The following is a 12817-nucleotide window of genomic DNA, read 5'->3' on the forward strand; positions in this document are numbered from 1 at the left end:
TAGTCTCTAAGGTGCCACAAGTACTCCTTTTCTTTTTGCCTCTTTCAACTAGGTGACCATGAATGATATCACTCTCCTGAGGATAACACAGAGAGATAAAGAACGGATGTTGCTTGAATTCCAGCAGACACCCCCGACCACATGCTGCTATGCTTTCTTATGCAATGATTCCAGACTACGTGCTACTGGCCTGCCATGGTAAAGTGTCCTACTATGGAGGATGCAATAAGGCTGCCCTCCCCAGAAACCTTTTGCAAAGGCTTTGGGAGTACCTCCAGGACAGCTTCATTGAGATGTCCCTGGAGGATTTTTGCCCCATCCCCAGACATGTTAATAGATTTTTTCCTGTAGCTGTACTGGCTGCGAATGCATCCAAGTCTTCAGGGCAGAGTAATCATTGAACATGCTTGCTTTTAAACAGTGTATTATATTTACAAAGGTACACTCACCAGAGCTGCCTTCTCCGCCTTCAAGGTTCAGGAGCCCGGGTTGGGAGGGTATTGGCTCCAGGGTGATAAACAGTTCCTGGCTGTCGGGGAGAATGGTTTCTCCACTTGCCTGGTGTGTGTTACCTTCAACCTCCCCCTCCTCGTCATCTTCCTCATCCCCAAAATCCTCATCCCTGGTGCATGAGACTCCCCCCTTGCAGGAGTTCATGTACAGGGTGAGGCAGTGGTAGGGGCACCCCCCTAGAATTGCACGCAGCTCATCATAGAAGCGGCATGTCTGGGGCTCTGACCCTGAGCGGGCATTTGCCTCTTGGGTATTTTGGTAGGCTTGCCTAAGCTCCTTAAGTTTCATGCTGCACTGCTGCGGGTCCCTGTGATAGCTTCTATCCTTCATGCCCTTGGAGATTTTTTTCAAATATTTTGGCATTTCGTCTTTTGGAACGGATTTCTGATAGCTGATAGTTCTGATAACGGATTCATCTCCCCATACAGAGATCAGATCCAGTACCTCCCATTCGGTCCATGGTGGAGCTCTTTTGTGATTCTGGGACTCCGTGGTCACCCCTGCTGATCAGCTTGCCACACTGGCCAAACAGGAAATGAAATTCAAAAGTTTGCAGGGCTTTTCCTGTCTACCTGGCCAGTGCATCCGAGTTCAGAGTGCTGTCCAGAGTGGTCACAATGGAGCACTCTGGGATAGCTCCCGGAGGCCAATACTGTTGAAATGCGTCCACATGAACCCAAATTTGACCTCGCGATGTCGATTTCATCGCTAATCCCCTCGTCGGGGAGGAGTACATAAATCAATTTTAAGAGCCCATTAAGTTGACAAAAATGGCTTCATTGTGTGGACGGATGCAGGGTTAAATCGATCTTATGCTGCTAAATTCGACCTAAACTCGTAGTGTAGACCAGGGCAAAGGCTGTCTGAAAGTCCAGGTACGCTATGTCCACTGGATCACCCTTGTCCATATGTTTGACTCCCTCAAAGAATTCTAATGGATTGGTGAGGCATGATATCCCTTTACAAAGGTAACGTTGACTCTTGCCCAACAAATCATGTTCATCTGTGTGTCTGATAATTCTGTTCTTTACTATAGTTTCAACCAATTTTCCTGGTACTGAAGTTAGGCATTCCGACTTGTAATTGCCAGGATCACCTCTGGAGCCTTTTTTAAAAAAAAAATCTGTCTCACTAGGTATCCTCCAGTCATCTTATACAGAAATGATTTAAGTGATAGCTTACGTAGCACAGTTAGTAAGTAGTTTACAGTTTCATATCTGAGTTCCTTCAGAACTTTTGGGTGAATATCATTTGGTCCTAGTGACTTATTGCTGTTTTATTTATCAGTTTATTCCAAAACCTCGTCTACTGACACTTCAATCAGGGACATTTCCTCAGATTTGTCACCTAAAAAGAATTGCTTATATCCTTTTCAGTGAATACCTATGGAAAGAATTCATTTAGCGTCTCCACAATGGCCATGTCTTCCTTGAGTGCTCCGTTAAGTACCTTAATCTTCCAGTGGCCCCACTGATTGTTTGGCAGACTTCCTGTTTCTGATGTATTTAAACATTTTTTTGCTGTTAGATTTTGAGTCTTTGGCTTGTTGCTCTTCAAATTCCTTTTTGGCCTGCCTAATTATACTTTTACACTTGACTTGCCAGAGTATATGCTTCTTTCTGTTTTCCTTAGTAGGATTTAACTTCCAGTTTTTAAAGGATGCCTTTTTGCCTCTAACCATTTCTTTTACTTTGTTTAGCCATGGTGGCACTTTTTTGGTTCTCTTAGTATGTTTTTTAATTTGGGGAATGCATTTAAGTTGATCCTCTATTATGGTGTATTTAAAAAGTTTCCATGCAGCTTGCGGGCATTTCACTCTTGTGACTGTACCTTTTTAATTTCTGTTTAACTGGCGTCCTCATTTTAGTGTGATTCCCCTTTCTGAAGTTAAATGCTAGTATAGTGTGCTTCTTTGGTGTTTGTCCCCCCCCCCCCCACAAGCATGTTACATTTAATTATATTATGGTTGCTCTTACCAAGAAGTTCAGCTATATTCACCTCTTGTACCGGATCCTGTGCTCCACTGAGGACTAAATCAAGAATTGCCTCTCCTTTTGTGGGTTCCAGGACCTAGCTGGTCCAAGAAGCGGTTATTTGTGGTGTCAAGAAACTTTTTCTGCATCCTGTCCTGAGGTGATATGTTAATATGGGGATAGTTGAAATCCCCAATTATTATTGAGTTTTCTATTTTTACAGCCCCACTAATCTTACCATCACCATTCTGGTCGGGTGGTTGGTGATTGTATACCACTGTCAAACTTTAACAAGCCTCTACTGAGGATGTGTGAATTGTCATTTGTTGAAGGTTCATAACTTGGCCAAATTTGAGTGAATTTTCATAGGGGTGACAAAAGGCACATCCCTCACACCAGAGTGTGAAAGGCATCGCCCCCCCCCCCCCCCCACACTGTCTCCAAAGCATGTGTGTGCTAGAGCTTCTCAACAAAAGAGTTGCAAGAATTGTAACATGGGTTAAAAACATTTTTTCTTAATCTTGTTGCTTGGAAACATCTGAACAGTTCTAGTTGAAACTTTAAAAAATATTAAGTAAATAAAAATGGAACTTTTTTTTAGGCAAACACCTGGCATGGAGAATTGCAACTTGAATGTTTTACGTTTGGCAGAGTTATAAGCAACTGAAAAGAGTCTTATAATGAAAATTTTAGGCTAACTTAACTATAGGAGGTACTACTACCTCTCCTATAATAGTTAAATGTTTAATTACATAAAGGTCATACTGTACTTTTGATCTTTGTGCTAATTCTACTGATACAAGTGGGCATGTCAGTGAGCATTGTGGGAGTATATAGTCCTGATTTATACCTCAGCCCATATATGGATTGTAATTAAACATTGAGGGAGAGATCTTCACCTCTGCTTCATTTCCTTTATGCTGCATAAGAGATCTGGAGCGTGGTGTAAAGAGACTTTAAATGTCCTATATCCGGACGAGGGAGGATAGCCATAATGCTGCTTTCTCGGGGTCCCATAAGATCCTGGTGTAGAGACTGGGGATCATGAATCCAAGGTGCCTGTTGGGGGTGAGGGCCATAGAGCTTGCTGCAGCTCACTTAGCTATGTCTACATGTGCTGCAATCACACCTCCCATTGCAGTGTAGGCGTTCAAGTATTCCTGTGCTCTGAAATGCTTGGGAGACTATTACTTAGAGAAGATGCTCTCTGTACCAGACTTGTCTCTTTATGGAGAAAAGACTGTTTTATGCATTTAGTTTTTCCTTATCCAGGCAGCATTTGTACAGTGTTGATAGGGTAAGAGTTCCCGTGGCTTTGGTTCCCAACAGAATTAAAATATTACCTTTAAATCTGGGAGACATTTGGAATCAAAGTGTGTAGATCCTAAGTCTTTGAACCTTCTTATTCTGAAGCTTCAGGCACTGTGATCATTGAGGAGAGAGAATCAGAGCAAGCACTCTCTGAACTCCTGCTTATCTGTTGGCTAAATTGCACTGTAAGCATCTTCAATCTGAGAGTGCTTCACTGCCTAGAAACAAACTTTGTTCAGAGATGGGGAGGAGGAATGGAAATTACTGCATGGTCCCTGAGGACTGTGTCCCTTCTGTGGAGCAGCCCTTGGCCTTAGATACATGCTCTTGTGGGTTCTGTTCAAGCTCAGATCTTTCAATCAATTAGATGTCATAAAGAGCATCTCAGAGATGTTTGTGTAAATGTTAGACTTTAAGCTTTTTGGAGCTGGGTCCATATCTTTGGCACTATTGAATAATAAATATTTCTGATTTCTCTGAATTGTCTACCTATTTTGATCTCCTACATCAAGTTGCATTTATCGTTTATCTCTTTATTTGACAGTTTTTATATTTGAGTTTTTCCCCCTCCCCTCACTTTTTTATTTGAGAATCATGTGTTGGTTTTAAATCTTCCATGGTTCCACACTGATATTTTTAGTAAAAGTCAGGGAAGCCCATGACCTGTCCCTGATTTTTACTAAAAGTATCCATGACAAAATGGGGAGCCTGGGCAGCTGGGTGCGGGCTCCAGGGACCTCCACCACCCATGGGGCCTTGGAACTCCATTGTCCCCCTCCACTGACAGCCGGGGGGGGGGAGAGCTGAAGTCACGGAGTTCTTTGGAAGTCACGGATTCCGTGACTAAATTGCAGCCTTAAGCATTGTTCGCCTGTGTTACTTCATATGTGTTGGCTAGGAAGGGTATGGTGACAAGACAGGAATAATGAATGCCCTTTTCTTTCCAACAACCAAAAATGAGTGAGAAAGGGGAGTAAAGAGATATTGTACTTGGGTTCTATGGTAATGGATGGCAGCATAAAATCCTAAAGTAAATGGTTGAATTGAGGCTGGCCCCTACAAAATTGTAGTGCAGTGTCCTGGCATCTTGCAGTGTTTGTACTGGGTTTCATCACTATGTAGTAGTGAGTCGTTGCTATAATTTAACTTTGGTGCCTACTGATGTTGTGTCCAACACTGAATTGCACAATTTGTCTGATGACTTGTGTTCTGAAATGTAACTTCATTATTAAGTGGCAGTCCATGTCTGCGGGTAGAGTTATACTGCTGTGGTAATTTCAAGTTGTGTAGTATGTTGGAGAAACCACACAATGGTAAGAGGTTGAGCAGAATAAATCATGTCACAAAACAAATATGTTGCTTAAGTGAATTTCGCGTATAATACAGGATATCTTTCATATAGCATGCACTTTTTTTTTTTTTTTTGCAGGTTAAGGGAAGTTTCAGAGAAGCTGAACAAATACAATTTAAATAGGTAAGACATGTTAGCCATTGCTGTAAAACCGTTCAGCAAAACAATTTTTCTGACTGACAAGCAAAAGTTTACATTGTAGATGTACATTTCTACTACTAATGTTTATTTTTTTATATATTTCTGAAAAGGTAACTTTTTTCTAGGAAGGAAGTTCTAGCTGTTGATTATCTATTAGTAAGCATCAACCTCATAAAATGAATTTAATTTGGAGTATAGACTCAACTTTTTATTGCTGACTGAAATAAAATATACAATATTCCTTTATCACCTTTTAAGCTTTTTGTTTTGCCTTTTCTATGCGTAATGACTGAAAATACATCATAGTTGCTTCAACTAATGTACATTTTTAGTCATTTTGAATGTTTTATATCAGTAACCATGATTGCACATTGCATCTTCCAAGTAGCGCTTAATTTTTGTTCAGAGTTCAAAAGTTTAAAAATGTTATACGTGCTCACTTTTATTTTTTTCAGCCACCCTCCTTTGAATGTATTGGAACAGGCTACTATTAAACAGTGTGTGGTGGGACCAAATCATGCTGCATTTCTTCTTGAGGTAAATTACTCAGATGTGTTCTCATAACAAATTTGAAACCATACGGTTAAACATAATCCTTTTTAACATTAAATTAATGCAACCGAATTAATTAAGCAACTGAAGACTTGATTTTTCTCTAATTCTGCCTTGCATTTCAATTTTGGACACACTATTTTCTTATTTTAAAAATAGGACGGTAGAGTCTGCAGGATTGGCTTTTCAGTTCAGCCAGACAGACTGGAATTGGGTAAACCTGACAATAATGATGGGTAAGAAATACTTTTTTTTTTTTTTGTACTCATCAGATATTTGAAATGGATAAATCTGGATTTTCTTATATATTTGTCTTTGAAATCTATCCTCAAAATTTAAAATGAATGCTAGTACCATGCAGGAAATCTTTAGGTGTGCTACAATGGTTGTGATGATGTAGCCAAGCAATTCAGTTCTAGCTTGATAGTTATATTTTTGTGTTGAAAGAAATGCCATACCTAGTACCAAAATGATGATAAAAGTCCTTCAGAATCTCTTTAACATAATAATAAACAGAAACTTTCTGAAAGGAACAGACGTGTGTGTTTAAACCCCATATTGAACCTACTTTGACAGTGGTACCAACTGAAGGATTTTCATTAACTTTAGCCCAGGTAAGTGCTCTTGATAGGACTACTATCAAAATAACTCAAATCTGGGCTTAAAACAATTTTTTTAATGCTAAAATAGCAAGTTTACAGAAATAACATTGACAATTGCAGTCTGTACATATACCTTAAATTAAACATGAAGTTCAGAGGCTACCTCGATTCAAAGTAATTAGAATAATGTGTTTGCAGTTATTCTATTAAAAAGGTGTTTTTTGTTGTAAGAAAAAAACAATGGATCGCTGACATGAATATCTATTAGGCATGCTTTCAGTATCTCACTATACACCTTACTGTTTTGCAGTTAGATTAGTTTGGAGTATTCCCCAAGGGTGTTGCTTAAGCTGGTATGTTACCAGACTAAGTCCCTGAGACTTTAGACCTGGGATTCCAGGTGTTGTTCTTAACCCATTTGGGATTGTTTTGTGACTGATTTACCATCTTTTACTTTCAGTTCAAAGTTGAGCAGTGGCTCAGGGGCAGGAAGGACATCCAGGCCAGGCAGGACTAGTGACTCCCCATGGTTTCTGTCTGGTTCTGAAACTTTGGGCAGACTGGCAGGCAACACCCTTGGGTAAGTTTTGATAGGATTGAGGCTGCAATCTTTTTATACCATATTTGGGTTTGTGTGTATACACATATATAAATTGTATACAATTTGTATGAAAAGTTTTAAATGCAGCAATTGTTTAGCTAGGCACAACTTAAAAACCCTGTTTATTAAATCACAACTCATCATTCAGAACCTAAGATTTGAAGATATTCTGTATTCAGGACAAAACCAATTCAGAATACATAGAATCAAAACTAAACTCATACTGTTGGTTGTGTTGTCCTTTTGAAAAGTATTCGTGTTTGAATTTTGGGCCATGACTAATTTTTAGAGGGACAGAGTCTATTTAAACACCACACTTCTGCTGGAAATCTTTTAGACTACTAGTATTAAAGTAATACTTAAAATTTTTAAATGAAAGGGATTCCAGAGGGAAAAAATTGTGGTTTATTTTGTGCATTTGGCAACATTCTGTTCATAGTCAGTTTTATTTTTGCCCTTCTGTGTACCTTAGTTGGTTTCCCATGTATGTCTTTCACACAGTAAGGGGAAACAAACTCCTTTATTAGTAATAATAATAAAAATAAAAAGGAAAGTGTTGATTGCCACAAAAATCGATAGAGGAATTTGGAGGAATACTACATTAGTTTTAATTATTTTAAATTAACTAGATTTTAAATTGATGCGTGTTCCATTGAAGTCAAATGTGTATATATTCATGTACTTTAGTCTCCACTAATTAATCGTAATAGATTTTGCATTCTCTGACTTTTTAAAGACATTTTGAACACTGTCACATTTTGTTAGTGAATATTTCAGTGGATATTATGAAATTCTGTAATCATAGTCCCTGAATATGTGGGAAATTTTGCGGCATGGTTAAACGGAGGAGAGGCAATGGCTTTTGACCAAAGTGGAATATATCCCTTACTTATGTCAAAGAATAAACTAACTTTAGCTAGTGCTTTGTATGATTTAAAATGCAAGAAATGAAATCCTATGAAATTTATGTAGAGAGCAATGTTCCCTCTAATTTTTTCCATCCATGTGCGGAACAAATGTGCATCAAGATGTGTGCCACCAGTAGAAACAAAAAACCTAGATATAATAGATATTTTTAAAAAGTTACCATAGGGATAATTACTCCAGCCAGGAAAGGTTAGGCATTTTAGAACTCAATACTTAAACAATTAAATGCAAGTGTAAGAGAAATAAAAATTATGAAATGCGTAGACCAGTCAAAACACTAAACACACATCGAAAGAATAAAATTACAGAGAATATATGTGCGTTACAGGAAGTACCAAGAAGTAACAACAACAATATACAAGTATGTGTTGGGAGGTGAGTGGGAAAGAGACTGTGTGTGTGTGTGCATGCGCGTGTGCATGCACACACGCGCTGGCTGCTGGGGAGAGCAGTGCATTTTCTCTTTAAGACACTCACTAAAAGCTCTACAGCTCTGTTCTGGTGTCTCCCCTCCTCTGCTCTGTGGAGCTGGGGTACATGGGCGGGAAAGGGGGACACCCTGACATCAGCACCATCCCCTACTCTATGCAGGCAGTAGGAGGAGCAACGTGCGGGTGGGGGCAGAGGTGAAAGTAAGCTGGTACACCCCGGTACGGCGTACCGGCAAGAGCCTGTGCGCCATACCGGGGCGGATCGGCTTCCCCAGACGGCAATTTAAAGGGCCTGGGGCTCCCAGCAGCGGCTGGAGCCCTGGGCTCTTTAAATTTCCACCAGAGCCCTGCTGCCAGAGCCCTGGGGAACTGGTGGGGGCCCAGGGCTCCTGCTGCCTCTACCAACCCGGGCCATTTAAATAGCCATCGGAGCGGCAGCAGGGCTCTGGGAATGATTTAAAGAGTCCGGGGCTCCGGTAGCTGCTACAGTCCAGGTCCTTTAAATTGTCCCCTGAGCCTGCCGGAGTCCTGGGGTAGCAGTGGCGGGGCTCTGGTGGCTATTTAAAGGGCCCGGGGCGGTAACGGCGGCTGGAGCCCTGGGCCCTTTAAATTGCCACCAGAGCCCCACTGCTGGAGCCCTGGGGTAGCGGCAGTGGGGCTCCAGCGGTGATTTAAAGGTCCAGGGGCTCCCAGCTGCCGCTAATGCAGCGGAGCCCCAGGCCCTTTAAAGCTCTGCCAGACCCTGGGGCCCCGGGGTAGCAGTGGCAGCCAGGAGCCCCTGTGGCTCCGATGGTTATTTTAAGGGCCTGGGGCTCTGCTGTGGTAGCGGCAGCTGGAGCCCTGGGCCCTTTAAATCTTGATTTAAAGGGCCTAGGGATGTAAAGGCCCTGCCTCTTCTGGTTGAGGCCTCGCTCTCTCCGAAAGACTCTGGAATATCAGTAACTTAAAGGACTTACCTTCATCCCTGGGTAGGGCAGCACCTGAACACATGCTGCCGGCTGTGCGCACTCAGCTAATCAGCTGGGCGGCACTTAAATCTCTCCTGCGCGGCTGCCTAAGCGAGCAGCTTACAGGGAACACAGTTAGTGTCTGAGCCTTTTGTCCTAATCTTATTTTTAAGGCAAGCTAAAAAATGTCTGGGTCTGTAAGTGTGTAGAAACTTGGTGTTGGAATAGTTTTTCTGTAGCTTAAAGCATGCAGCTTCTAGCTGGGATGTAGAGAGCACTAAATTGAATTTTTATATTATGTGCTCAATTGAGCACAGTCAGTGTGCTTGATGCTGCTGTATGAACAGGACAACAACCCTAAGGAGCTTCAGACCTTTCCTGGAACAATTCAAAAGTGGATAATTGTAGGATTCCAAATCAGCACAACAAAAGTAAATGTTAACTGCTGTAGTGAAAGGGATTATTTACTGTACTACATTGGTTCTCCAACTTTTTCAAATTATGGAATACTTAAACTAGAAATCCTCATGATCCACGTCCCTTATCTGCTTAAACTGGAGTTAACAAAGTTATAGCCAGCCCACATTAGCCAGAATAACTGTGTTTGCAGAAACACTGTTTTGTGCAATTGTTTAAAAACGGTTTCCTAGCTAGGGGAAAGTGCAGTATAGACAGGACCTCTAGAAATTAGGTGAAGATAAACTTTGTTTAATTCAATACTAATTTACCTCCAGTTCCCTTTCCTCCCAAATATTGCACCTTCTCTGTATTTTTATTTCCTGGAATGTACAACTTTATACATATTAGTATCAAATCTCTCTTTGCTGCTTCAAAGCCTCTGCTCTTATTTGTCCAAGTCATTGTATGGTTGCTTCTGTTCACTTGTGTTTTTGCTCTCTCTCCAATTTTGCTGCCATCAAGAAATTCATGGTTGATGCTTATGCCAACAACAGAGCCTTGTTAACAGGCTTCCTATTTTCTGGGATGATGTGTTTCAATTGTGTACTTTTTCTTTATTGTGACAGACCATCTTTAGACCATTAGCAGTCCACTGTGTACAGTTTGAGAACTGTGCTCTTTGAACTGTGCGTTGATGGAAATAACTTGACTATTTGAACCATGTAGACGAGATATGCCTAATATAATTCAGACTAATTCCTTGTATACTGGAGTGTAGGACTGCAGAGATGAAGGTGAAAAACAAGATGTAGATGTGTCTACACTCAATATAACTCCCACGGCTGACTCTGTCAGCTGATTCAGGCTCGTGCTGTGGGGCTATAAAATTGTAGTTTAGACATCCAGTCTTTCTTTTAAATCCAGCAACTCTGTGTGTGTGTGTGTGTGTGTGTGTGTGTGTGAGAGAGAGAGAGAACTGCTTTCCTAGGAATCTTTTTAGCAGTTGCTGCTTCAGACAGCATATATATTTCTTTTTATCGATCAGATGTTTGGTCTTCTGTATTTTCTCTTCTTGAAACTGTTAAAGATGAGGCTGGTCCTTGCTAACTAGTTTTGTTCATACTATTGATTAAATTATCAGAGATGCTATATCTGATATCGTTAAGCCTCAGTGTGCAATATGACAGCATCTACATTGGTCAGAAAAGCTCTCTTTCTGAAGGAATGGATGGCTGATTTATCCTCCAAAGCCTGGTCATATCTAAGGATAAACTAAAGAGGTTTTCAGATTCTCAACATGCTGCGAGTTAGCTAGGTTTACTCCAGCATAGATCGATCTGAAGGAATTCTGTGGCTGCTTTAAACTAGTAAAAGGTAGCTGTGATCGAGTAGATTGAGGATGGCTCTAGAAATTGGGAGATCTGGTTTTGTTCCTTTTTTTGGCACTAATATTGAACAAGTTACTTCTGTTAATCTCAATTACCCTATCTATAAAATGTAGGGCCCTACCAAATCTAAGGCTATGAAAAACGGGTTGTGCACTCTGAAATCTGGTCTTTTGTGTGACTCTTTTTTTTAACCCTGTACTATACAGGTTTTACAGGAGAGCCCAATGTTTTTCAAACTCGGGGTCCTGACCCAAAAGGGAGTTGCAGGGGGATCACTGTATTACCACCTTTACTTCTGTACTGCATTCAGAGCTGGGGGGCTGGAGTGCGGTTGCTGTTGGTCAGGCACCCAGCGCTGAAGGTAGTGACCCGCAGGCAGCACTGCGGAAGGAAGTGTGGCAATACCAAACCATGCCATCCTTACTTCTGCACTGTTGCTGACGGTGGTTCTGCCTTCAGAGCTGGGATCCCAGTGCGCTCTCCAGTCCCCCAGCTCTGAAGGCAGTGCTGCCACCAGCAGCAGCGCAGAAGTAAGGGTAGCAATACCACAACCCCCCCAACATAACCTTGCAACCCTCCCAAAACTCCTTTTTGGGTCAGGACCCCTACAATCACAACACCTTGAAATTTCAGATTAAAATAGCTGAAATCATGAAATGTATGATTTTTAAAATCCAGTGACTATAAAATTGACCAAAAGGGACCATGAATTTGGTAGGGCTCTAGTAAAATGAGAATGTTTGTTTACTCACCCTTGTGAAATGGAGAAATCGTGCTCCAAAAAAAATAATTCTGTGAACAATATTTTAAAACTCTGCATATTTTTTGTCAAAATAACACTAATCATGCCAGTTTCAATTATTTTGGTAATTTATTACAAAGTACCTGTGAACAACTGTGTCTGTAATAATAAACACGAAAACCTCCCCCAGGAGGAGAGAGTTAAAGAAATCCCTACGACAACCCGGCTCCTGTTTCTCTGCCTCCCCTCTCCCCAAGCCCAGTTGCTCTGTGCTGCCTCAGCCCAGACACTTGCACTTCCTTCCCCCGCCTCCTCCCTCCAGCCTAGCTGCGACCCCCATTCCCAAGTCCAGACACTCTCACCCCCTATTCTTCCAGAGCCCAGGGATCCAGAAGGTAAAACAGTCTGATTCTGGGCCTCAGGCTTGTGTGGAGTTTTCTGCACACCGCTTTCTTCCTTGAGGATGTGCCGGGAACTGCAGCTGCTGGGAATCCTCCAGCTCCTTCCCCCTCCCACAAGCAGTGGCTTCTATTTGCAAGCTGGGGAGGTGGGCTCTGCCGGGTCCAGTGGCCCCTAGTGGCAGCCAGCAGCTCTGCAATGCCAATTCTGTGGAGGAGAAAGGAAATTCTGGGTAGAACATTAATTCTGTGCAAATTCTGCATTGCGCAGTGGCACAGAATTCCCCCGGGACTAATATACAGGAATCAATACCAAGCTTTAGTAACTATTCCAAATGGAATAGGTTCAGACCAGGTAGCATCTGTGCCCTGCAGATAGACTACAGAAGTAGTTGGAGAAGCTTGTCTAAGGGCATGTCTACTGGGGATTGATGGTGTGGTGATGGATGCGCTGGGGATCAATTTATCGGGTCTAGTGAAGATCCACTAAATCGACCACAGATTGCTCTCCCATTTTGACTTGGTACTTCACCAGAACGAG

General features: G+C 41.7%; 1 protein-coding gene across 27 annotated transcripts in view; it reads left to right on the forward strand.

Annotated features, from left to right (window-relative positions):
* The window catches only part of UBR5 (ubiquitin protein ligase E3 component n-recognin 5), a 140954-nt gene that overhangs the window by 22361 nt on the left and 105776 nt on the right, over positions 1 to 12817 (forward strand). For 26 of the 27 annotated variants that reach the window (XM_043507469.1, XM_038389368.2, XM_038389362.2 and 23 more), the window contains exons 2-5: positions 5227 to 5271; positions 5745 to 5826; positions 6001 to 6077; positions 6904 to 7023. In XM_043507469.1, the coding sequence (XP_043363404.1) occupies positions 5227 to 5271; positions 5745 to 5826; positions 6001 to 6077; positions 6904 to 7023 (324 nt within the window). The remainder of the gene's footprint in view (positions 1 to 5226; positions 5272 to 5744; positions 5827 to 6000; positions 6078 to 6903; positions 7024 to 12817) is intronic. The other variant, XM_043507488.1, reaches the window with a different exon arrangement.

This window comes from Dermochelys coriacea, chromosome 2 (genome assembly GCF_009764565.3).
Source record: "Dermochelys coriacea isolate rDerCor1 chromosome 2, rDerCor1.pri.v4, whole genome shotgun sequence".
In the NCBI taxonomy this organism is placed as follows: Eukaryota; Metazoa; Chordata; order Testudines; family Dermochelyidae; genus Dermochelys; species Dermochelys coriacea.